Source organism: Dysidea avara, chromosome 9, assembly GCF_963678975.1.
Source record: "Dysidea avara chromosome 9, odDysAvar1.4, whole genome shotgun sequence".
Taxonomy (NCBI): domain Eukaryota; kingdom Metazoa; phylum Porifera; class Demospongiae; order Dictyoceratida; family Dysideidae; genus Dysidea; species Dysidea avara.
Window position 1 is genome coordinate 1,690,987 of NC_089280.1, and position 27,523 is coordinate 1,718,509.

General features: G+C 38.0%; 1 protein-coding gene across 1 annotated transcript in view; it reads left to right on the plus strand.

Moving 5' to 3' along the window:
• Positions 1-26,472, plus strand: part of LOC136265417 (gamma-aminobutyric acid type B receptor subunit 2-like) — a 56,105-nt gene extending 29,633 nt beyond the window's left edge. The window contains exons 8-15 of the mRNA XM_066060263.1: positions 19,361-19,427; positions 21,196-21,276; positions 21,339-21,486; positions 22,497-22,632; positions 22,721-22,796; positions 22,856-22,981; positions 23,028-23,369; positions 25,963-26,472. Coding sequence (XP_065916335.1) covers positions 19,361-19,427; positions 21,196-21,276; positions 21,339-21,486; positions 22,497-22,632; positions 22,721-22,796; positions 22,856-22,968 — 621 coding nt within the window. The 3' untranslated portion in view covers positions 22,969-22,981; positions 23,028-23,369; positions 25,963-26,472. The remainder of the gene's footprint in view (positions 1-19,360; positions 19,428-21,195; positions 21,277-21,338; positions 21,487-22,496; positions 22,633-22,720; positions 22,797-22,855; positions 22,982-23,027; positions 23,370-25,962) is intronic.
• Positions 26,473-27,523: the final 1,051 nt, after the last annotated feature.

Sequence of the window (27,523 nt, forward strand, 5' to 3'; positions counted from 1 at the left end):
TTAATACAAATGCACTATTTAGCTGATGTCTGCTACTAATTGTTTTATAAAATGATAATTGTAAATTAATACACCATGTATGGAACTGGTAGCTAGACCACTAATATCTCACTGTTGAGTGTGTAGTTGGAGAAATTTCTTCCTGACCAGCATTTGACCTGCATGGACATAACCCTGGTCCTTATGGGGTCAGAATCTTCACATTATTTTGTTCAACCTGTTGAATGCAAACACTGCAGCTAACAATGTGTATACTTGAATAAATATTATTTTTGCAGTAAATATTAAAAATATTTATTTACCGAAAGCTCAAATTTTAAACTTGTAAAGATACGTTGTGAGAGTTTGTTCCAATATATATATATTGAGATTCAATAATGCCATATTTCAAATACCACAAAATATCACCTAATTTACTGCGCACGCGCGCGCACACACACACACACACAGAGGTTTGGTACTTTTGACTGACGAAATCATGATTACCAGCTGAACAATGCTTCAGACAAGTGCATCAAGGGAAGTTGAAGACACATGTACACTTAGTCTAGCTTCTGGCATTTGTGCATGAGGACCATTGAAGGAGCTCGAGGGGTAGATGTGTATGTCTTATACAATGAGGTAGCACTACTCCTTTTATTTATTTATGTATTTATTAGTGGTTCTGAAAAGCAAAGCTTATAATACCACACATTGCAATATAGTAAATCTACGGTTTGTCCAATGTAAAGTTTTAAAAGTTAGTGGCCATAACAATGTCAGATGGTAAAGAATTCCAATCATTTGTTACTCTCACAGCAAAACTATATTTCTTTATATTTGTTTTCACATTAGGTTTCAACAACTTCAGTCCATTCGATCTTGTACAGCAGGTGTTGTATTTAAAACACTCATCGATTGGTACATCCACAAGTCTGTGCAATATCTTATACATCATGATCATATCCATCATCAACTTTTTATAGGGCAGGTTTAAATATTTCAGTCTGTCAGAATAAGTCAGGTGTGCAAGACTAGGTGACAATCTAGTAACCCTTCTTTGAGCAGCTTCCAGTGCTCTGATATCTTTAAGAAGATGAGGTTGCCAAACAACACATGCATAGTCTAAATGTGGTATTACAAGAGATGTGTACAACAAACGAAGTGTATGGAGTGAGTGCATGAATGTATGATAAATAATTCCAACCATTTTAGATGCTTTACAAATTGCATTACTGATATGATGGGAAAATTTTAAATCGGTTGTAAATGTAACACCCACATCAGACTCTTCAGTACACTGTTGAATTATGGAAATGTCAACGTCTGTAGATAATGAGTATCGTCTATTTGAACCTAATCATATGTTTGCATTTGTCAATGTTCAATGCCAAGTTACATGCCAGTTCATAAAATTATCCAAATCAGTCTGCAGCAAAGTCCAGTCAGATAGTGAAGAAATGCAACGATATAATCCTGCTGATTAACAATAAATAAATAAATAATAAATAAATAATTTTGTGTCATCAGTAAATTCCCACAGGTTAGATTTGATAACATCAGGCAAGTCATTCATATAAACTATAAAAAGTATCACCCTTAATCTCCCAGCATCTATTTACCCACACACTTTTTGCAATTAATTGAAATGTTTTTGGTAGCTGGATGGAAAGTGTTTTGTCTAAACCACCCATTTTTATCAGTTCAATAACTTCTTAGCAAAAGCTAGAAATATATAATTATTTCCATAAAAGGACCTGGTTTATACAATACAGCAATAAATTTCCATTTATATTCCCATTTTTTCATGTGCCAATGAATAACCTCAACCTTATTCCTGTCATAAAATCCTTCTGCTTGTAGCTGAATACTGTAGCTGAATACTGTGGCTATCCAATGAAACACCAAGAATTGCCAATAAATCTATATACCATACTTTTGGTTAGGGCTGGGCGGTATTGGAGTTTCGCTTCACGATATATCGTGCAGAAATATATCATGATATTACTATTTATCGCGGTTATTAAAGATGACTGCTATATTAGAGTAGCTGACTGCTTTATTAGGGTATCTCGATCCTAGCTGACTGTTCTATTAGAGTATCTCGATCTTTGTAAAAAAAATTGACTAGCTAGTACTAGGTCCTTGTTTGCAGTAGTATCACGTGATTATTTGAGGTGCATTATAACAACCTTAAGGGTTTAATAAGCTGTCACAAACACTAAAAATCGTAATAATATCGATATCGTGATATTATCGTTTCACCGAAATCTACGCGATACAGATATCGTTTCATTGCAATACCGCGGTATTACTATAATACCGAGAAACCGCCCAGCCCTACTTTTGGTAAAATTATTGAAAATATTTTTTACATTTAAACCTATCGCAATCCTAAGTAGTTTATTCTGTGATCACACCAATGATCTCAATTGGTCACTGGATCGCGGACACTAGAGAACTAGTCCTGAACCTTTCATCATGATTTTTTAAGGCATGTAGGAGATATAATACAATGCATGGAGTAGTGTATAACGATTGCACAATACCTGGGAGATTAAGGGTTAACAGGGTGGTGGGTGGTATATAGGGTGCATAGACAGTGGAAATGAGGTAGCCATGGCTCTCCGCTCGTGTCAATAGAACAGTGAACTACTCTAATAGAACATCCAGATTTGCTGCTGTAGTGCAGGGATGGGTATCAGGAGCTAATAAATGAAAGGTGACCAACAAATTGAACAGACAAAGTGTTCAAATGATCATTATACCTTCTTTAACATTCATCAGCTGCTAGCAGTTTCTGTAATTTAATAGCAGATAAAGGAGGACAAGCCATTAAAAAAGACAATAAATGCACTTGTGAATTAGCCGAACTAGCCCCTTGGACCAAAACTGAAAATCAGAAGTTTGTGTCTGTATAATATAATAAGAGAGCCTCTCTGGACACTGCTAAAATACTGAGGCAGCAAACACCAGCTAGGGTAGTAAAGTATGGCTCATGCGGCATTCTTAGGAAGTCCCAATCACTATCTTCTTTAAGGTATCATGTGCATGTTTACACAAATAACCACTGAATTACCTTTGATCATTATGCAATCATATGAGACACAAGCTTATAATGGGAGGGTGTCTGTGTTTCACAACTGCTTTCATTATTTCAGTTTTGATCTGGGATCACTGAAAGCGTTGTTAACTAGCAGAGTTTGTAAGTGCTCGCCTGAACTATTGATCCAGAGCCATGAAGTCCAGTACATTTGATGTGTTGGATACATGTTTGGTAATTGCCATTCTCTTTAAATGTTTGTGCAGGAGAAGTTCATTGACACTCTAGTAGAGTAGAGCAGCTATAGTACATCAGCCTGTCATACATGATAGTATTACCATCTTACCACAGTACTATATTGCTAGCTATAATTGTACAATGCTCACAACAATTATAACGAATGTTGTTTGCACCAATTTAATGCACAACATAATTAGCTATATGGCCCAGCATCGTATCATGAAAATTGAATTGTTATACACATCACATGCTACACATCACATGCTGCCTATATCTAGCCATGCAGGTAACACTTGTAGGACATATATGCAGTGCATACGATAATATGGCAAACTCTCAGTATATTAGCAGTAACAATAATAGCTCTCACTGATAAGTCAGTGAGCATTGACATGACCAGTTGTGATCAGCTTTTGTGATCTTGTAGCTATAACTACACACTTAGTGCTCAAACGTTGTATTAGAGTCCAACAAACAATTTGAGAATTATAGCTACGAACTCAGGGGCGGATCTAGGATTTATAAGGGGGGGGGGCTAACTCAAGGTACTAATCTCTTGGGGTGGAGGTGCTGGAACTAGGGGGGTCTGGGGGCATGCTCCCCAGGAAATTTTTGAAATATAGATGCTAAATACTGCAATTTGGAGACATTTCCACATAAAATGTATATTTCTGCCTGTAGATATTTTATATACTGCCTTTAGATATATATGGCTCTCTGCAGCATTTGCTAATGGAAAGGTTTGGGTAGGTTCAGACAACCAAGCACATGATGAACCCTCTGTACATGATAGAATAATAATGTTGAAACTGGAATTTTGAAATTTAAATGATACGAGATTGAATCTGAGAGAATTTTCAATGGAAATTGTGTACCTGACTTAAGTATACCAGTACTGGTAATACTACACAAGTAAATAAATAAGCCTTTTAAATTCTGTTACACCTTTTCAGTCACTAAGTGAAGTCATTAGGTCTAAGTCCTTGAAATTAGGTTAGGTAATCCTAAGGCTGCAGCACATGTTGCTGTAGACCTTCAGTGCTAATAATAAATAAAATAATAAAAACAGACCAATGCACTTCATTGAATGTATAGGTGCAGGCAGATTCCATAACAGAACCAACTTTTATGCTTACACTGAATGTTCTATTAGAATAGTTAGGCGACTGCTCTATTAGAGTATCTCGATCTTGTACACCAATTATCAGCTGGAATGATGGTACCATATCTGGAAATAATTATCCTCGTGCTCTCGGTGAACTTTTTTGGGATTTTAGCAATGATCATGGTCTTACACAAATAGTAGATGTTCCTACACGTGGAAACAATATACTCGACTTATTTCTTACCAATCGTCCATCCCAGGGGCGGATCCAGGGGGGGGGGGGGGACTTTGGGGGCCCCTTCATATTTAGGCTTTACTTGATCAATATGCTGAGTATTATAATAATAATAATAATAAAAATTAAAAATTAAATTTTGTAATTATATGATCACTAATAATACAAATACTCCTTATAAACATCCTTCCAAGGTATTATCAGTGGATTTATGCTAAAGTTTATGCAACAAGGACCCGGATCAGCATTGGAGGTGTACAAGATCGAGATACTCTAATAGAGCAGTCAGCTAACTACTCTAATAGAACAATTCTCAGAGTTCATCTGTTGCTTTGTTGGAATTAACTTGCCCTCTGGACTCTAACCATCATATCGCGTCTGCTCGTGCACGAAAGCAGAAAAAACCATCTCCAGCTGTTGGCTGAGTTTGACCGCTTGAATGTTACTAATTATTATGACACTATTGAAATAACAGTACTGGGCCACTATCAAGTTTCCTCTATCAAGAATTTACTCAATCTTTTAAAGTTTGTTCACCCCGATATTGATTCTCCAAAGTCTGCTGTCAAGAATTGGTTGGATGATGCTGCCTTTGCCAGTATTTCTGCTTCTCAGAGGATATTTCTGGCTCGATTTCTGGCAAGAAACTGTACACAAACTAATGATAGGCTCTTTTATTCTTTATTTTTGTATTGTAATAGCTAGGGTCCGCAACGCGAAAAATCGATATCCTCCAATCAACTACCTAACTATTGTCATGTGTTAGGCTAAGTGTAACTTGAATAACACCAGCGTGGCAGCCAAGTTTGTCACTTTCTTCTGGTAGAAAACGATACAAATGTCTTAAAATCATGTGATTTTTCGTTGCAGCAGTTCGTAGGGTTCTTCGTATGCCACGATATTCACTCTCAACATTGTTCAAGTAGTCTATCATCAACTCAAAGTATTGGTGGTTTGATTTTATTGGTCAGTTTCTGGTGGCAGCACGATCTGTGTGCCTTTTTGGCGACAGACAAAATGTTTCTTGCTCTGGAGCACAGGACAAGCAGAGCAGCAACTGCGCCGTGGGTCAGCAATGACCAGTACTAGGAAAAGTACCTGCATGCGGAGTATGGTTATAATTGAAGCTTGTTAGCCATCTGGATGAGTCATCTATATGCTGAAATTCGGCCAAAATGACGCGATTTTTGCAAACAAATACCAGAATGGTTGATACATCAGTGAGACAGTCTCCAACAGCAAGGATACGAAGCTTATAAACACCTAACAATACGGCTATCTCGCCCAGTAAACGCATAGAGCAATCCAATGCATGAAATAGGTACTCACGTGATCGATATTCAAATCTCGGAAAATACAACCATAATCTATTCCAATTACATTAAAATCACTTCGAGAATCACTTAGAATCAAGTGACAATCAGTTTGTGTGCATATTAGCTCAGTAGTCTGAGACTCTCCCTATGATGCCATTGCAGCATAAAACACACCTGCACTGGCCCAGACCACGCCTGAGTGAATAATTAACGCAAATATTTACAAAAGGAGCACACCGCATGGTTCCTATTCAGAAATGAAAGCGATTTTATGGGTATTTCCGCGATTTGAATTTTGATCACGTGAGTGCCTATTTCATGCATTGGATTGCTTTATGCGTTTACTGGGCCAGATAGCCGTATTGTTAGGTGTTTTTAAGCTTCGTATCCTTGCTGTTTGAGACTGTCTCACTGATGTATCAACCATTCTGGTATTTGTTTGCAAAAATCGCGTCATTATGGCCGAATTTCAGCATATAGATGGCTAACAAACTTCAATTATAACCATACTCCGCATGCAGGTACTTTTCCTAGTACTGGTCATTGCTGACCCACGGCGCAGTTGCTGCTCTGCTTGTCCTGTGCTCCAGAGCAAGAAACATTTTGTCTGTCGCCAAAAAGGCACACAGATCGTGCTGCCACCAGAAACTGACCAATAAAATAAACTTACCATCTCTCAGATATCGACGTCGTAGAGGGGACTTAATTTACACATACAGACTATTTCATAACATGCTGGACATGGATAGCTCATCTTTATTTACCCTTCGATCATCTTCTATAACAAGAGGTCATGATTTAAAGATCTATAAACCACACGCTACCTGCTTGCCACGCCGTCACTTTTATTCAGTAAGAATTATAAATGATTGGAATGGACTCCCATATGACTCAGTTAATGTTCATTCAACCAATTTGTTTAAGACACACCTAGATAGATTTTATTATGATTACCAGTATGATATTGTATAGTTATTTTTGTAGTAGTTTGATTGTATAGATCAGGTTTTTACAGGCTTTGCCTCCTTACCTGTACCCCCAATAATAATAAATAATAATAATAAAATCAAACCACCAATACTTTGAGTTGATGATAGACTACTTGAACAATGTTGAGAGTGAATATCGTGGCATACGAAGAACCCTATGAACTGCTGCAACGAAAAATCACGTGATTTTAAGACATTTGTATCGTTTTCTACCAGAAGAAAGTGACAAACTTGGCTGCCATGCTGGTGTTATTCAAGTTACACTTAGCCTAACACATGACAATAGTTAGGTAGTTGATTGGAGGATATCGATTTTTCGCGTTGCGGACCCTATAATAGCTACTTTTTTTGCCTTGCCATGCCCACGGTGTGATTCTGTTGTGGTGATTCACTTTGTGGTCGCATGTTGCCCGAGGCCCCACATGCAATTTAACTTATGTACATTTAACTTGTTCATCATTATAATCAGGGCCGCCCACAGGGGGGGGGGGGGGGGGGCAACTGGGGCATTTTTCCCCGGGGCCCCAGCCTGAAAGGGGTCCCAGGAGGCCCCACGAAGGGCCCCCTGAATACCTGTTTAAAAGATCGATATACTCTAATAGAGCAGTCAGATCTAAATACTCTAATAGAGCAGTCACAGTATTCTTCAGAGGAGCAGTGTAGCAAGCTTATAGATAAGGAGATATGGTTGGTGATGGGTAGTTATTGTCATTGCCAGCAGGTTGAGACCTTTTTTTTTTTTTTTGGTCTTCACCTTACAACTTGGATCAAGGGCCCCACTTTAACTCTTTGCCCTGGGCCCCTTAATTTCTCTGGGCGGCCCTGATTATAATGATGGTTTCTCTCTCTTCACTGGAAACATGTAGTTGGTTCTGTTATGGAATGTTTTCAAATCTGCCTACACCTATACATATAATGAAGTGCATTGGTCTGTTTAAAGGGCTTCATTCATCTACTTGTGTAGTTAATATGTATGGCAATACTTAATTCAGGTACACAATTTCCATTGAAAATGCTCTCAGATTCAATCTTGTATTGTTCAGATTTCAAAATTTTCCACTTTCAACATTCTTATTCTAACATGCACCTATTCAGTGTTGTGCAATTGTGAGAGGGGTGCATCATGTACTTGGTTGTCTGTACCTACCCAGACTTTTCCATTAGCTAGCCATACCTATAATCTAAAGGCAGCATATAAAATATCTACAGGCAGAAAATATTATGAATTTTATGTGGAAATGTCTCCAAATTGCAGTATTTTAGCATCGATTTTTCAAAATTTTCCTGGGGGAGCATGCCCCCAGACCCCCTAGTTCCCTCTACCCAAGAGATTAGTACCTTGAGTTAGCCCCACTCCCTTTTATAAATCCTAGATCCACCCCTGCATCCCTGGTAGAGTCATGTGGGATTCTTCCCGGATTCAGTGACCATGAAATTGTTAATGTCTCCTCTCTTACTTTTCCATCTCATCATAACTCTAAAGAAAGAAAGATTTATCAGTGGCACAACGCCAACTTTGATCACATTGCAGAGATTATTTTACACTTTAACAATAGATTCATTAACACTTACAGCTGTGACACCCCTGTTGACACTCTCTGGGGTGAATTCAAATCACTATGTGACACTTGTTTGTCTACTGTACCGCTCAAATTCTCATCCACTAAATATTATCCTCCTTGGTTAACAAGTCAAATTAAAAACTTTCTAAACAAAAACAGCAAAGATACAATACTGCACGTTCAACTAACCTTTCCAAAGATTGGAGCTCTTACTATGACTTGAAAAGAAATTTACAACGTCTTTGTCGGAAATCTCGCAACAGTTATTTATCTTCATTATTAGATAACCACAGTAATGTCACGAAACGATTCTGGTCATTTATTAAACATAAGCATAAAGACCAAGTTGTAATTAATACTCTACATTTTTCAGGAGAAATATACACAGAAGACAAGGCAAAAGCCGATGTTTTAAATAACAATTTCTCATCCATTTTTACAAGGGAAAATATAACAGAATTTCCTCGCATTGAAGGGGAACGTGTACCAGATATTCCACTATTAAACATTCAAGTTGATGGTGTTAGAAACCCGTTAGAAAATCCTGATCCCCTTAAATCACCTGGACCAGATAACATATCCTCAAGATTTTTGAAAGAAACTGCCATTCATATTGCCCCCTCACTCACTTTTATCTTTCAAGCTCAAGGTATTGTTCCTTCCGAGTGGAAAAAAGCCAATGTTGTATATATATATATATACCTGTTTATAAGAAAGGCAGTTGCACAAACCCAGGAAACTATCGACCCATTTCCTTGACAAATATTTGTTGCAAGACACTTGAGCACATAATTTACTCATAAATTTTCTCCCACCTCGACAAATTATGATGTATTGTGTGAAAACCAACATGGATTTTGATCCAAGCAATCATGTGAATCACAATTACTGGGGGTAGTGAATGACTTTAACAAGGCCTTGGATGCCGGGAGCAAGTTGATGCACTATTCATTGACTTTGCTAAAGCCTTTGCACATGAACGACTCTGTCAGAAACTTTTGTACTACAGCATTACAGGAAAGTTATTAGATTGGATTAAAAATTTCTTGTTTGATCGATCTCAAGTAGTGGTGGTTAATGGATACTGTAGTGATCCTTGTCCCGTTTTATCTGGAGTACCACAAGGTACTGTTTTAGCACCCCTGCTGTTTCTACTGTTTATTAATGACATTGCACAAATCATCAACTGTACCATTAGGCTCTATGCAGATGACATCTTGATATACACAACCATATACTCTCTGTCTGACTGTCAATGTTTACAAGGAGACTTACACACTCTACAAAACTGGGCAAAGATATGGCAGATGAAATTTAACCCTTCCAAATGCTCCCATCTTATCATTTCCAATAAGCATCACATTCTTCACTATAACTATCATCTTTGTGACCAACCAATTCAAAGAGTTTTACAAGCCAAATACTTAGGTGTAACATTTGACGAACATCTAAATTGGAAACATCACATTGCCAGTATTTGTAATAAAGCTAATGCAGCCAAGTCCTTCCTGAGGAGAAACGTTAATTATTGCCCAACAAATATCAAAGCTAATTGTTATAAGTCCTTTGTAAGACCAATCCTAGAGTACGCATCCCCTGTATGGTCACCACACCTACAATGTGATATTCAACAATTAGATAAGATCCAACGTAGTGCAGCACATTATGTATTTAATGATTATTCTTGGAATAGTAGTGTTACTATAGTATGTTCATGTTGAGCTGAATCCTCAAAAACATTTAATAACTCATGGATGCATACACAATTTTGAAATTTGGCTCATTTGTAGTACTGCTTGATCCACTAAAAATATTTCAAAATCTTTTTGTTCAAATGTTTGACATAATATTTATGGCCAATCAAAATTTTCACAATACATTTCCTATGGGGAAGCCATATAAGTACAGTGTCCATTACAGCCCTTTCCCGAACTTGTAATGGAGCTAAACCATACGTGTCTGTTGTTGACACCTTTGCTGTTACCAATAATCATCTGGTTAGCTGAAATGTTAACTGACTCGGTTGAGAAAAAATCCACTTTTACTTTTTAGCTGTTTTTCAGGATTCAGCTCAACGTGAACATACTATAATATGCTTTCTAATCTCAAATGGCCTACTCTAGATCAACGTCGTACCTACAACAAACTAGTGATGTTCTTTACTTTGGAACAATCTACCCAATCATTTAGTAACTATATCATCCTTAGACATTTTTAAAGAGCAATTGACTGATTATTTAATAATGCAATTATACCTAATATTTGTGTGTTTGTACTCTAATTGAGTATACACAGTAATAAATATAATATAATAACTAGACAGATGCAAACAGCATCGTGGGGTGAGCCTGAACATATTTAATGGGAGTATGCATAGCAGCAATAGGTAGTTGATGATGAGTATATATTCAAGTGAACATGGTAGCACAATGTGATGAAACAGAGATAGCTCAAATGAGATCTTGCTACTGTTTGTAAGTGGCATAATATATGCATGCTATATTAACTGCATTATAGCTATTGCAGTTCTCTAGGTAGCCAGCTACTGATTGTCATGCAGTGTTCAACTGGATGGTGAACTCAGCAGATTTTTTGTTAGCTATAAATAAGAGGAACTGTAAATCCCTTTAATGTTATAGACATGATTGTACAGTGGTCAATTTATAAGAAATGATCATCTACACCATCTGCACAAAGGTATAATAGTACCTTGGGTATTAGCTATTAGTATAGCCAGGTGTAGTATGAAGTACCGAGTTAGCCATAGGCTATCAAAACACACAAATAGCTAGTAACAGGTTGAACATCTGACTGGATCCAATGAAGCTAATTCAGCATGAAATTCCGCAATCTTAGAAATAACAGCAGGGTCATTGTATGCTGGCAATTCAGCATCTTGTGATCCGTTGATGTTTACATCAGGATTTGTGTCTGTACCGAGATTCGAAGCACTATCAAAACAAATAAAATCAATGTTAGCATGGTACATATACAAATCTGATAACACAACGTAAACCATAAGCAAGCAAACAAAATTATTATGTAGATAAATCAATGTTATTGTTGTGTGACTGATTCATTATTTTGCATACTAATTCTGCCTTCTCTGCTGCAAGATTGTGTCCCTTTGCCGAGCATATCTTGTTCTGGAGTATTCTCTGTTTCTCCTTCGTCTTTCTTCAGCTTCTTCTGGTGTTTCTCGGTCCCTTCTCAATCTGTACAGCTGTCTCCTTCTTCTAAGCCGTTCTTCTGCATTCATTTAGCCAACCTTAGGTGATTTTCATATTCACGCGCTGATACACGTGTTTCATACGCTGTAATCTGCGTTGTATATTTCCCCGTGACATGGTCGATGAGACGAACATATATGGAAGTGCTGTAATCTACGTCGTATATTTCTCGGTGACATGGCCGATGAGACGAACATATATGGAAGTGCTGTAATCTACGTCGTATATTTCTCCGTGACATGGTCGATGAGACGAACATATATGGAAGTGCTGTAATCTACGTCGTATATTTCTCCGTGGCATGGTCGATGAGACGAACACATATGGAAGTGCTGTAATCTACGTCGTATATTTCTCCGTGGCATGGTCGATGAGACGAACATATATGGAAGTGCTGTGATTTACGCCGTTTATTTCACGGTAAGTCCGTTTATTTCAGGGTCTCTTTCCGATTTCTTCTGTAGTTTTTTGGGCATGGTCGCTGAGACGAAAGTTACGTGGGCGACTCGCTAGTGTGGGGCTCGCTCAGGCTCGCCCCAATAATAATACACCTCCAATGCTGATCTGGGTCCTTGTTGCATAACCTTTAGCATAAATCCACTAATAATACCTTGAAAAGATGTTTATAAGGTGGGTTTATGAGTATTTGTATTATTAGTGATCATATGATTATACTAAGAAAAAAAATTCATTATAATCCTCAGTATACTGATCAAGTAAAGCCTAAAAGTGATAGGGGGGGTTTCAACCCCCAATGCCCACCCCCTAGATCCGCCCCTGAAACTCAACAGGACAAGTGGTTAGGAGTTCAGCTGGGGACTTGGCTGGTTGATTGCCGTGGAATCTGGCTAGTTTTAGCCACATAACTAATAAGCCACTTGAGTTAAGCTATATATTAAAGGTTGATTGAAGGCTAGTCACATAGGGTTAGAGTTATAGGGCTAACTACAGACTCGCATAGCTTGCTCAAGGGGATCAATCCCGCAATCCCAACTGAGGACTTTGGGGCGGCATGTCAGCACTGAGTTTAATAGCTACCTACAGTGTTGGGCAAGTTATTTTTTAAAGTAACTAGTTACATATTACATATTACCAAGAGTACATAATAATAGAAGAGGGAGGAGAGTGTCTAACTCTCAATATAGGCTGTACAAACGCACAGCACTCAAACCCTCCTACTTCAATCCATAGAACAGCTAGCCATATATCAATACCTTTTTGTGAACAGAAGGCTGTTAATATCTGTTGATTGAAGCAGTACAATGCTGAAGCCTACTTCAGAGGGCAGCGCCTATAATCGAGATAGCAGCGCCGTTTGTCACCTTTGGTGGCTATAGATGATTGCGTAATGTCTGAGCGCTGTGCGTTTGGCGAATCTATAGCAGTTAGACACTCTCCTCCCTCTTCTATTATTATGTACTCTTGATATTACTTGCAACTGAACTATTTAGTTACAGTTACATATTACCCATAAAATAAAGTAACTGTAATAATATTACATAATTTATTATATTACTTTGTGTCCACAGCCTAAAGCTGTCACGCGTGAAACTACCACCTTATCACGTGACATGATTTCGTTGTTGGGCAATGTGCAAATCTTGGTTATAAGTAAGAAGCTAGTGAATAAGCTTCATTCAGTAGGCTTCAATACTTCGTTGTGGCTAGGCGTTACTCAGTGGATTACTAACGAGATTAGTAACTTCGTTACTTGTAGTAATAATATTACGTAATATTAGACTCGTTACAGTAACTATATTACTTAGGTAACGCGTTACGTTTGTAAGTAAACTAACTTGAGTTGTATTACTTGTTTTTATAGCGTATTTATTACTTAGGTACTACAAAAGTAATAATATTACGTAACGCGTTACATATGTAACGCGTTACTCCCATCACTGGCTACCTAGCACTGCTAGCACGTGCTGTATAGTGTTTACTGTAAATCTCATAGTAGCTAACATACAACACTGACACCACTACAGCACAATGTGATGCACAGTGAAAGTGATTGTTGGCAAAAAAAATCTTGTGGTGACCTTCACACTGCGTGACTCAGATAATCCCTCGCATTTCGGCGAGTGGGCGTTATCGCAAAAGAGCTTCGATTGTGATTGTGGTTGGCACTCAGTGTTTGCTGTCGTGTTGTAGTCACGATGAGACTATTGGTGTTTCTTACTTGGCTCTCAGCAAGTGCCTCTGAACATATTTGTGGAAGAATAATCGGCTTTTTCCCTTGTACTGCCAGTAACGATACTAGAGGTATTCGAGTGGATAATTGTGATGGGATAGACAGAATACCCATTATGAAGTTAGCTCTAGAGGAGATCAATGAGAGATGCATAGGCGGCGGAAAGGGAGGGGGGGCTAGGGGGCTAAAGCCCCCCTTCGGTCTGCTGAGGGGGGGCTTAGCCCCCCCTCAGAATGATATCACACCGAAACTATCTTTCTTGAAGACCGTGATAAAGATCGAGATACTCTAATAGAGCAGTCACTCTAATAAAGTAGTCAGTGTGTAGCGAGCTATGTAAGGATTTTTATGTAGTTTATCAGCTAGAAATGGTAGCTGGTGAGGTGGAATACTCTTGTCAGTTGGTTGTGACCTTTTTTTTTTTTTTTTGGTCTCACCTTACCAAACTATAGAAATAACTCTGGGTCAGCCCAGCGGAGCCCCCCCTCATATCAACTACTTCCTCCGCCGCTGGAGAGATGTGACCTACTACCAGGATATCGACTAGTCGTCAACTATGCTGACTCTGGGGTAAGCTATAAATAGCTCGTTACTTATATAGTCAACCACTGGCACCGCGCGGCTATATGTAGCTATAGTAACTGCTAAAACTGCTAGTTTTCAAAGCCATGATGCCTGAACTGTGTGTCATTTTGGAGAACTGGCCAACTGGTTAGCTACTCCAGTACATCATGATCATGTTAGCTACTCAAACAATTGCACCGTTACACTGACACAAGTAAAAACAAAAGGCTCACTTAAGGTACCAAAATTTGTGGTAGATGAATCTTACTATCAAGTGTTAATAACCAGCAGATAGTTTAGCTAGCTAAAGATTTTTGAAACTAGTAACCATAGAAAGTAACAAAGTAGACAAATATCTATGAAATAAATACATGTATGTGTTTGCATGTATAGTATGGTGTCAAATTCACCTAGCTACTAACTGAGGGGTAGGATGATAATTGTAATGTAGTACACTTTTACACTCCTACACAACTTCTTGTGGTGGCATTAATGTGCATAAGTGTATACTTCAAGGATTCTGGGATGGTATCATTATTAGCTTTGATCTTGTTGAATATGATCAGCTATTGTATAACCATTACATATCTCTAACAAGTCAAAGCCAGTGTACTGTATAGCTACAGAGAAAACAGAATTTTAGCAACTAAGTCACCCTATGATCGTAGGTTAGACACTGAAGTTGTGACTACTGCAGGATACTGTTAACAAACCAACTATTTTGTGTTTACAATGGTGTAACAAACTATACCAATTTGCTCTATCAAACGCTGTGGTGGTAATTCAGTGTTAAAGGAATGTGTTTTCATGAAAAGCATACTTGCAGGCCACATGTATATCAACACTATAGATGAGTAATGTGATTTACAACAAAATAATAACCAAGAAGGTCATCTACTTCTGCATGGTGGAATTCATTTATCACCACCATTGTTCCAATGAATTGTAGCTGTAATTCCTCCGCTGAAGGACTTTTATCTTAAAGGAATCAATGTAATTTGTTTTTGTCTGTTTTTGTGTGTTGTTGCATGATTAGTGATGTATTATATTATTGTCCATAATGTGTGTTCCAGTAGGGAAGAACAACTCTGCCAACTATTGTGAAGATAAACAATCAAATCAAATCAGAAGTACTAATGATTAATCAGCTATATATAATATATCACTTGCTATATACTGCTATACTATCAATATCTTGCAATGTTAAACAACCTAATGACCATTACTACTTTCTGGCAAATTCTATAGTGAGAATCACTGACTGATCAGTATAGTATGTTCACTAGAATTTGCCCAAAATTAGATTGATAATGATCTCAATGGTGCGTGATTTTGTAAGTACACATCTTATGCCTGTAGGATTATTTTGGGACAATATATAGCTACATTTTGTTTAAAAACACATCGTATGCATATGTATACTATAAGACTGTATACTTTAATGGACATTTTAGTGTCAATTAATGTGATATCAGTACTATGTGTCGATATGTGCCAGTGACTTACTGTTTCACTACAGTGCTCATCGATCCCAGCTGTATACCACCTTATCCAACAAACTGATCCATTACAACCAACTAAGCTAATGATCCTTGGAACTGCTTGTTCTGAAGCCATTGAACTGATGGGAGTAATTGCTGAGAGAATTTTTAATATCACTCAAGTAAGGATATAAGAGGTGCATTGCTGTGGGATAATTAACCAATAAAACAGAAGGACCAATAACACATCTTCAGTTGATACATGACGAACAAGTAGTCATCGAAATTACTGTGCAAACTTAATTGTGACCGGATTTCACATAACAAGGCTTCTACACACACAAAATCAAACTTACGTTTTTACCAGAAATGGATTGCTGGCCTAATACACTATCATATTCCACACTGTACTTCCTTCAGGACTGGCAAGTCTGGTTTCTGTGGCAGCTTTCTTCCGACCCTGTCAAAGCCACGAGTGGGAGATTGGTGCCATTGAATGGCCATGGCTTTGTGATAATGGTGTGTAGTGAGCTGGGACTTCACAGAGAGCTCGCCAATAGTGTTCTCAGTCAATTTGGAGTGATTTGAGGGCCATGGAGAGCCCAAACTTGGCCTCTGGATTCCAATCGTCTTCTTGCTTCATTTTATACCCCTATATTAAGCCCACCCACCGCCCCCCACCGCCCCCCACCCTCTCACCCTATTACTACCACCTGTGATATTATTACCCGCTCGAGAAAAGCTGCCCAAAACAGGGATAATTTTGGGTATCAGAAATGTATACACCCACTCAGTGATAGCTAGTAAATAGATGCATACTTGGTGCAAATTGTGTTTGCACAGCTGTAGGCACTGGGAAGTTATTACACAATGATTACTTAAAATCGCCATATCTCCTAACGAAGCTTTGTGTATCGAAGCCGGGTTTTGTCAAATTCAGTCACAATTAGTGTAGTGGATAAATCATATGTTTAACTACTATCTTGAAATTTGTTTTATAGTTCATTCAACATGCTGCCATATTTGGGCATTATACTATAGCCATTCCATCATAACACAGTTGACACTTGTACACTATACGATAAGGATTTGATGTTTTTGGTAGCATGTGTACATCCCTGAGCTGGGAGACTGGAGGTCTTAGCCAATTGTCTATGATCCATGAAGTATAGCGTGTACTCCTGAAGCAAGAAGCCCCTAGCATGTAAAGTTTGATACCCCCTACACAGTACATACGTATTACAGGCATAAGTATTAATGAAGCAAAGGCTGCCATATATGTAGCCTATAGTGTCAGATTGTTCTCTAAACCTCCATGGTCATATCTTATGTACACAATGAATGTATTTGCATGTATGTATGGTAATGTGGGGTGTAGCAGATAGAGTTACCTTTCAATATAGCATAGCTTTACATCATGTGTTTTGTTACAGGTAGTTTATGCTCCATCCTCTGCACTGTTTAGTAATGACAGAGTGAACTATCTCAGGTTCTTTAGACTAGCAGCAATGGCACAACAAATATCAGATGATTATGTTGCACTAGTGAAAGAGTTGAGTTGGAAAAGAGTAGCAGTGATATCTTATGCCGACCACTTTATGCCTGATGTATGTCAACAGTAAATCATGTATTCTACTATAGGCTCTGTTACACTTCTCTGTCATCTTATTGTCAATATGTCTGGTACCTACATAGACTCAGTACTGTATTTCCCATTACTAGCTGGCACTCCACACCACACAAGGCTTACAAGACAATCATGTGCATGTGATATTGGATTTCAGCTTTTCCAATGATGATCCTGATCTCGTTATCGAGCAAATCAAGGTAACTACCATCATCATCAACTTGTTCTATATCATTGTACTTGTTATATTACAGAAAGTACATGCTAGAATTATCATAGCATGGTTACCACCATCACCAGTAATAGTTCTGATTCATTTTTGGTGTATGGTAAGTGAAATGTGTCTGTTATGGTATATATCTGGTCACCTAGGCTATCACCAAATTTCTCTACCTTATTGCTAATTAAGCAGATGGCTACATTTACCAGTTGCCTAATAGCGTGGTTGCTGAATTGTAAGCTCCTCTGACAAAACATATCGTTGTAAAATTTCCAAATGTGTCATATAGATTACTTGCTTAATATGTTATTAATGTTGTACATACTTAACTGAATGTTATCCCAATGTTTTCCAGGTTATAAGGAGCCAACTTGTAGGACCAGGTTTTGTATGGATCTTTCCCGGATGGTTCCAGCCTAACTGGTGGAATGTCAGTGATGCTGATTGTACTGCTGAAGAAATGAAAACTGCTTTGGAGCATTCACTGGCTTATGGTGTAAATAGTATATTCACTAGCAATCTGTCTAGAATCATAACATCACAAAAGGTATGTCATTATGTTTCAATTCAGAATTCATATTGTGCATTCTCACACATCAGAATGTATCACAATTTCAAAGTGATTTAGCAACTATTGAGAGCATATGTGACCGGATTTCATATAACAAGGCTTCCACACACACAAAATCAAACTTACGATTTTACCAGAAATGGATTGCTGGTCTGATACACTATCATATTTCACACTGTACTTCCTTCAGCACTGGCAAGTCTGGTTTCTGTAGCAGCTTTCTTCCGACCCTGTCAAAGCCACGAGTGTGAGATTGGCACCATTAAATGGCCATGGCTTTGTGATAATGGTGTGTAGTGAGCTGGGACTTCACAGAGAGCCCACCAATAGTGTTCTCAGTCAATTTTGAGTAATTTGAGGGCCATGGAGGGCCATGGAGAGCCCAAACTTGGCCTCTGGATTCCAATCGTCTTCTTACTTCATTTTATACCCGTGTATTAAGACCACCGCCCACCCCACCCTCCCACCCTATTACTACCACCCTATTACTACCACCCTATTACTACCACCCTATTACTACCACCTATGATATCATTACCCGTTCGAAAAAAGCTACTCAAAACAGAGCAACTTTTGGGTATCAGAAATGTATACACCCACTCAGTGATAGCTAGTGAACAGATAAACAATTGGTGCAAATTTTGTATGCACAGCTGTAGGCACTGGGAAGTTATTACACAATGATTCCTTAAAATCGCCATATCTCCTACCAAAGCTTTGTGCGTCGAAGCCTTGTTTTGTCAAATTCAGTCACATATATGGAAATGTGATGACAGATACAATTGTGCATTTTGGATATGTGTATGATGCAGTGTGGACCATTGCTGTTGCCTTAAACTCAATACTGGAAGATAAAGGGTTGGGAAGACTGGAAGACTTCACTTATGATTCAGTTGAAATGGCAAATGTGTTCACTGAAGCTGTTGCTAATTTGTCATTTGAAGGAATATCGGTTAGTGTGCATATCAACACACTTTAACAGTGGAAAAACCAATGCTTTCTTCCAGGGAAGTATAGCATTCCAGCGGAATGGTGATAGGATAAACCCTTCCATACAAATACGACAGTACAGAGGTATATATACTTAGTTAAAATTAAATTTGACAATGTGTTGATGATGATGATCATTCATATAGTTTACTAGATTGTGCCAGAGTGATTTATTCTGCTAAACATTTTAGTGATATTATCCTATTATTACACGAGAGCAAGCAGAGCCGAGGCTATCATTCAACAGTATGGTAGTGCTGTATATTAGGGATGAGGAGGTTTGCATGCAGCCTCACAATGCTTTCATAGCGTCTTGGCAGCACAAACACAAAAGTGCCTTCAGTACGACCCAAAACACTTCTAAAAAATTTTTATTTAGGGAACTTTCTAATAGTTAACTGACTGTCCCTTCAGACAAACATACCTCAATAATGGCAAAGGCTACAGACTTGTCTTTTTAACTGATAAACATCACAGGTGCCTTTTTGGCATACCTCAATAATTATGTAAAATGCATGTTCTCCTTTATGTCCATTTCTCTTTGTTGACAGCTCATGGTGTTAATTCGTGCATGGCTTTCCTACTGTTGTTACAAGATTTGTTTTCCATAGTAACATGGATTGAATTTTTCCCCAAATATTTTACCCATTGCATTGATTCCATTCTACTGTAAACAATAGGCTTGCACTAACATGTGGGATTCTTGCAGATCCAGTCACATTTAAGCACAGTGTACATAGGAACCGGATTGCCATTTGTCATGCTGGGGATTACACACCTGTTTAAGTCTCTAGTGAGATAGTAGTTAATACCAGATTATAGCAATCAAAATACAATCCTTCTGGCAAAATATTGAGCAATATAGATGAAAAATAGGAAGGAAAAGCACATTAGACTGATCCTAATAGCATTTCATAGAATAGGAAATCAGGTTGAGACAATTCTTCATTAAGAGTTGGGCATATGTATAGTGTTGCTATCTGTAAACATGATTGGAGCCACATCTAATACATTTGGCACATACAGAGAAGCTTGTTAGTCGAGAAAGCACATCATTGTATGCATTTTCTAGTACTAAGATCTTCTACTTTGCGTGGGAGGATCAAAGTACCACTATATACTGTATTTTCCATAAACTATTGTACCAATTAGCTGCATAGCTGTACTGTATGAGTTATATAGTACAGTTATGCAGCTAATTGGTGAAAATGCAGTACAGGGCAAATACAGTACAGTTATGCAGGGTAGTTATGTAAAGCATATTAAGAAACTCAGACAGTACAATTGATCACATGCGTGACACTGTCAAACGCTAAAACTACCCAAACTATTCCTACCAGTTTGTTCCATGACTACAAATAAATTATATGACAACTTACTGATAGTCTGATCACCGAGAACTGAAAGGTACTCAAGAAAAGCTCACCAAGCAAGATGACCAGGAAATACAATAAAACATTTAAGCACTGCCTATGCTTGTGTGTACAAAAAATGCAACACTCAGGGGTGACTCAAGGCCAGTACTCGAATTTGCCTCATGCTGTATTAGCTTCTCAACACACACCCTCATGCTGTATTTTCATACACACAAGCAGCAGTGCTTTAACTTTATACATAACATAAGCATGTCCAAATTTTCTCTGTGCCTGCCTCTGTATTGCTTACCAGGTAAAATCCTACTTTCATCTAGATTACTATCTGAGTTATTGAGTGATCTGGGGCAATGTTGCTGACCTCTGGTTTTAACCCTAGGCCTGATACATTGTATGACAACATGTTTAATGTAGTTGACATGCTGTTTTAAGGTTATAATAATGGCAACCGAGTTACTGCCTCCATGATATGTTTTCAGGTGGAGTAAGAGTTCCAATAATGACTTATAATCCATCAATGGGATTTCAGAATTTACCAGGACAAATGCTTGAGTGGCAAGGTGTGTAGTGTAGGTGTATCTGTACATGTTCACGTGTGTTATGTGTACTTGTATACCTTCAGGTGGCCCATCTCCACCAAGAGATACTCCTGTTCCATCTGTTACTACAAACGGTTTGACAGAAACTGTGATAGCTGGTGTTGTGTCTTCTATTGGGATATTATCAACAATAATCTTCCTTACATTCTACCTCTGCTATAGCAAGCACCCGTGAGTTAATTGATAATATGCTGTGGTCTTTACTACACTTAGTTTCACCTGTTGCATGGAGTGGGTTAGTTTCCACTTCCAATGGCAACTACTAGTGCAATAGCTAGCAACCAGGTGAATGGTGGATGCTCATTGGGTTCTGGAAGGCCATCCTTCCTTTTTAATACTGAGAGTCATTGAAGCTGGCTGTTTAACTGCTACTCGTTACTATTCATTATCACTATTGAAGATTGTTGAAAAGAATTTCGTACAGAATAATTTACTTAAAATAATTTTGTTCATATCCACTGATGACAAAAAAACATGTTGCATCAAATAATTTCTTAACTACAGTATTCAGGCTTGTATAAATTCTATAATGTTTTAAAAGCATCTGCTGTAAGAGCTACTGATGGACACCCGATAGATACCTCGAGACCACTACTGGTCTAGCTGTATTTATTATTACTATTAGAGCTTTACAGTGGAAGGTCTGACAGCAACATATGCTGCAGCCTTTGGATAACAAACAGGAACTAGATACTTAAACATTACAGCGTGGTGAAAACAAGGAATGGTGACATGCCCCTTGGTAGACGAGAGGCTTACTTGAGATAGTCTAATACAGCAGTCACCCTAATAGAACAGTCACACATGTATAGCTGTATGCTATAACAAAAAATTAAATGAACTAGTATGTTTAAATGAACAAGATTGAATGATGGTAATATTAGATACTCAATGGGAGAATCCCTACTTTGGCATTGAAAATAATTATGTAGGGATTTTCTCACCGAGCTATGCTTTAATACCATTATTCATCTCTAGTTTCACTACTTTTTATCACTTGGTTCCATTTACTAGTTTGGGTTTGAATAGAGACCAGATAGGACATAGGATCTGTAAAGTGAAAATTGATGGTCTTGTTGGTGTTATGTTACGATCATTCGCATTTGTGTATTATTTGTGTACAGTAGATGTATTATGTTATGGTTGCACACAATCATTAGATACTACTAATATACATTTAGGGTTGTGAAGTGGAGCAGTTACTGGCTCAATTCACTAATTTTAGTGGCAGTGTTTGTTGGGTTTGTTGGTATCCTCCTACATGTTATTAAACTAGATGATGATATGTCTGAAATTGTCACTACAACAATTTATAATGTAAGTTACTGTTTGTCATATCAGGAGCAAGCTATAACTCTGTGAAGGTTTGCTTATTATCTTTTCCCTGTGCAACTCCTCTATATAGGCTAGAGTATGGAGCAATGAGCTGGAAAGTTTGAAGACTGTACAAGGTTTTCTTCAACAAGAAGTTATTGTACCGAGTGAGCACAACCAATACAATAATATTGTACTTGCACTCTTATATATTACCTGTTTACAGAAATGTTTGTCAGACAAATATTTATTTCTGATGGTTGCAGCGATGGTAGCACCAATACTTCTAGTATTAATTGTTCAAGTTGCTACATTCCCATTGACACTTCATGCTGTTAGAACAGTTAATGAGGTTTGACAACGTTCAAAAAATTGAATATAAAGCATCTATGTTTTAGGAGCATTTTCCTACTGAGAATATTTACTATGAGTGCAGAGGGACACATGCATTTGTATTTTTAACTATATCATATGCAGAGGATGGTATACTAACTTTGTTGAGTATACTAGTAGCTAATGAGACTCAGAAACATATTCTGAAGCATGATAAGCTGTACAAATATCATGAGTCAGCTGTGATCAACCTGACTACAATACTAGCTGTCCTGTTGTCCTCTATTTGCCAAGCTGTTGTGATTATATTTCATTTGAATGAACAACAAGAAGGAGTATTATTGGTGATTACAGTTCGTGATTGCCTGTGGATGTTTCCAATGATCTATTTGTTGTTTATTCCTAAGGTATGTGGTGTAGGTGCATGTACAAAGGAAGCTGTGTAAGTGATGATTGTTGATGTACGTAGACACTTACAGTGTACTTACATTTTAGTGGAGATCACAGAGATAGAAAGCTATGACATATCACCTACACCTGGAGCTATACTAGTGCATATTTAATTCCTACTTCAGTCATACTGAGCTTGTAGTACAGCCTTGACTGAGGTAGGAATTAACCCTTAAATGTATACATGAAAATGACAAGGAGAAAACATCCTGACTGCCTGGCAGACTCCTGTAAGCATTCAAGAGTTAATCGGATGCTGCAGGTTTGGGATTACACAGGTCCAGTCATGGACTTTTTCTCCTTTCTCCAACTTTTCAAACACACTTTAAGTAACAACTTTAGGCTGTAGGACCAGGTGTCCTACAGACCTTCAGCACTTGTGCTGTAAAGCCTTAATAATTAAAAGAAACTTCCATAGTCTAGATTTTGTCTAAAAATTTACAATACGTTTTGCTATTTAGATATATGATTTCAAAACAGGCATATCTTGTGAAGTGTCCATCCAATTTCTTAGAAATATTAATATTGCCAGTAGCAAGCTATCTAAACTTTTACCATACAACTAGGATATCACCTGCTACAAAATGCTAAATCATTTTATCCCTTTCACCTTTGTATTGTCACTGTGTTTGTTGCCCATTTAACATGTCACATGATATTTATATACAACTGTATCACTATCTCGCAATGAGTAACATGGTGTCAAGAGAAAGTTGATGAGACAAAGTATGGCCAAGTTATGGCCTTTTATCCATCATTATCATAGTAGGGACCACAAAGGAGTGGGTGTGGCCCATGAAAAAACATCACCCAAAAACCTGCTTCACTTTTCCTCAACGACAGTATTAGTTAGGTAAACTAAGCCCAAGCAAGTCTTCAGATTGACCCAAACCGCTTTCAACAAGTTGCTACGGAAATTTAAAATATATATTTTTTTAAGTGGAATTTTCTATGGACTGACTGACTGACTGATGCCTTCAGACAAGTGTAACTCGATAATGGCTAAGGCTACAGGCTTGATTTTTTCAATGTTCAATGTTGCTTCAGCCCTAGAGGTGCCTTTTGGCATACCGCAGTACATACAATGCATTCTTCATGGACTTACCAGTGTCCTCCTTTGTGTCCCATTCATCTTTGCTGACAGTGAAAAGTGTCGATTTGCACATGATGGCTTCCCTTTGTAACGGAATTTGTCCATATTTTTCATAGTGGCTACTTTGATTGCAGAAATGCTTTTCGAATAGTTCTTGATTCGTACTACGGGTTGAATATAGCTGACAATGAAGCATAATGGATACTTCACTTTTCAGACAATAATTGATATAGCTGGGGCATGCAGCGCCATTTTTTTCGTGGTATGCATGGGTTCACTGGTCATAATAATTATTTGCAAAAATAAGTTAACAAACAAGTACACAAAAAAAATGGATTTTTTTGTCTACTTGTGTAAATAGCACTGGCATAATTTAAAGCAAAATAGGTCACTAAAAGCAGAAAAGCACAATGCTAGTGTAATAAAAGGATGACAAGGATGCTTCTTTTGCACTTACAAGTTACAGTGTGTGTGTGGGTTGGAAGGATGTTGGGACCATTTAAACCAAATTTAACTGTCAGCTAGTAAAAGTGTGTTTGTAGTTTTTTAGACAGCTTACACAGTTTTTGTGCTATGAGAGTTTGCTGTAAAAGGCATGTGCAAAATTCAGTTTACTGGACAATGCATTTTCAGTGCTTGAGATTTTAAAACAGCTACTGCATGGTTTAAGGGCTAAAATAATGTCCACCAGCAGGTGTTTCATTGCTATGATATATACTCTAATGTAAATTTCATAATACTTGTGTATTTTCCATATTGCATTCACTCAGTGCTTTAACTAATATGTAATGTCAGTGGCGGATACAGAGGGGGTTGCAATTGTTTCAGCTGAAACCCCCTCTGAAAATAGTATGCACCCTAAATTTATTTATGATTTGTGTGGGTGACAATTCGTGATCGTGTGGGTGATAACATCGCCAAGAGTTATACATAGTGTATTATATTAGGACTTTTTCTACTGGCCAAAACTTTATTTCGTCGTTCAACAGCAGGTAATTTCCTTTCTCTTTTTTTTGGCTTTGACTTAAACCTCTGAGGCTGAAGTTGCAATTCCAGAGTGGAACTGGATCCACCCCTTCACTGTTATTGCTCAACCTGAAACCCCCTCTGAATCCACCACTGAATGTTACAAATTAATGATATCACATGTTTTTCATACTAGCTTATTTTTAAGGCCGCACACTTTTTCACAGCTGGGTTTTTTTTGGGGTGGATAGTATTTACTGATAAAGTTATGGTTGACTGAAGGCATCAGTTAGGCAGCACAAAATTCAATTCTAAAAGTCAAACTAACTTATCAGAAGCATTTTGATCACTCTGGATGCAGGTTTGGGCTTGCTTATACACTTAACCAATACTGCCTGGGCTGGTTTTCGAGTGATAAGTTTGGGAGACAATCACATGATCCCTATTACACAGTGTATAGTACCCTAATTTATGATTCCTTTTGCTTGCAGTTTTATAGGGTGTATCGTGGATCATACACTAAGGATTTTACCTTACCTCATCAAATTTCTGCTGTTGGCTACTTGATTACCAGTGCTAGATTATCCTTCTCTTCAGTGTTAGAAAGACGGAATTCCAATGCTAGCATTTTGTCACCATTAGAAAGAAGACCTTCATTTCAAACCAGAAGAAGATCATCTGATAGTAGTATATTGTCTGATACAGGATCAACAGCCAGGCCATCATCATCTAGCAATACTTGCAAAGAGGGAGGTGATGTTCTCACCAATACATGAACACAACGAAGACGAACTGTCTGTATCAGAAGTACTTGAAAGCCACAGTAATTATGTTACAGAGGATACAAATTCGAGTGCCACAGCATTTGTGCAATTTACAGAAGAGCCTAAAACAGTGACAAGGTTATTATACAAAAGTACTGATGTTTAGTGTACCTCCCCTAATTATTTGTACAGTAACATAACTCTGTGTGTGTACATGTATATTTTAAAAAATTATTATGTTGGTATGTTTATTATTGTAAGTGTACAATAGCAGCATAATAATTATATGTAGAGCATGTCAACCCACTGACTATACCAAAAGTCTCATAAAAAGTAGTAGTATCTACATATACTACTACTATGTAGTGCTACTCATCAGGATGTTCTGGCTTTGCATTATGGTTGGCCTCCTCTCTGTACTCCAACTCTTTGTGCTTGTGGGGTTTCATTCTCTGTGGATCATGTGCTCTCTTGTCTGAAGGGGGGGACTACCTTCCCTTTACCACAATGAGACAAGGGACCTCACTGCTACCCTTTTGACAGAGGTGTGCTCCCAGGTGTGTACTGAACCAGAACTGCAGCCTGTCCACAATCCTGATGAGTTCCATCTTTCCACTTCAAATACTGTACTCAAGAAGGGGCTTGCTTGGACATTGCCATGAATGGTTTTTGGGGTAGTCGTTCTGAGAGATGTTTTATTGATGTTCATGTTTTTAATCCGCTTGCCCCATATAATAGTTCTTCATTGCTTTCTCCTACCTTTAAGAAGCATGAGAATATCAAGCGTCAAGCTTATGGTCAGAGAATTCGTGAGGTTGAGCATGCTTTTTTTACACCTATCGTCATGTTGGCAACAGGGGGGTTGGCCACAGTTTTCTACAAGTGTCTGGCTTCCCTTCTATCGGCTAAGTGAGGTGATGAATACTCCGTAGTCCTGAGTTGGCTTTGGTGTTGTCTTGGTTTTCTCTGCTCTGTTCAGCTACTCAATGCATTCGAGGTGCACATTCATCCATTGGTGCTTACACTAGGGCTCCACCACCAATGGATTTAGTGCAAGTGGAGTCCCACTTGTCAGAGTAACATGCTGGCTGCATTACTCTGTTTTTCTATTGTCTTTTACAGTTGTCCAGCATGTGCCTTTCTTTGTGCTGGGGTGGTATAGGCAAGGGCAGTCCATCAAACCAGGGTTTTAAAAAAAAATTAATAAAAATAAAATTTTAAAGAAGGATCTACATATACCAGTCATTGCTTGGGTTTTGTACATTGTAAATTATTGCTATACACACTG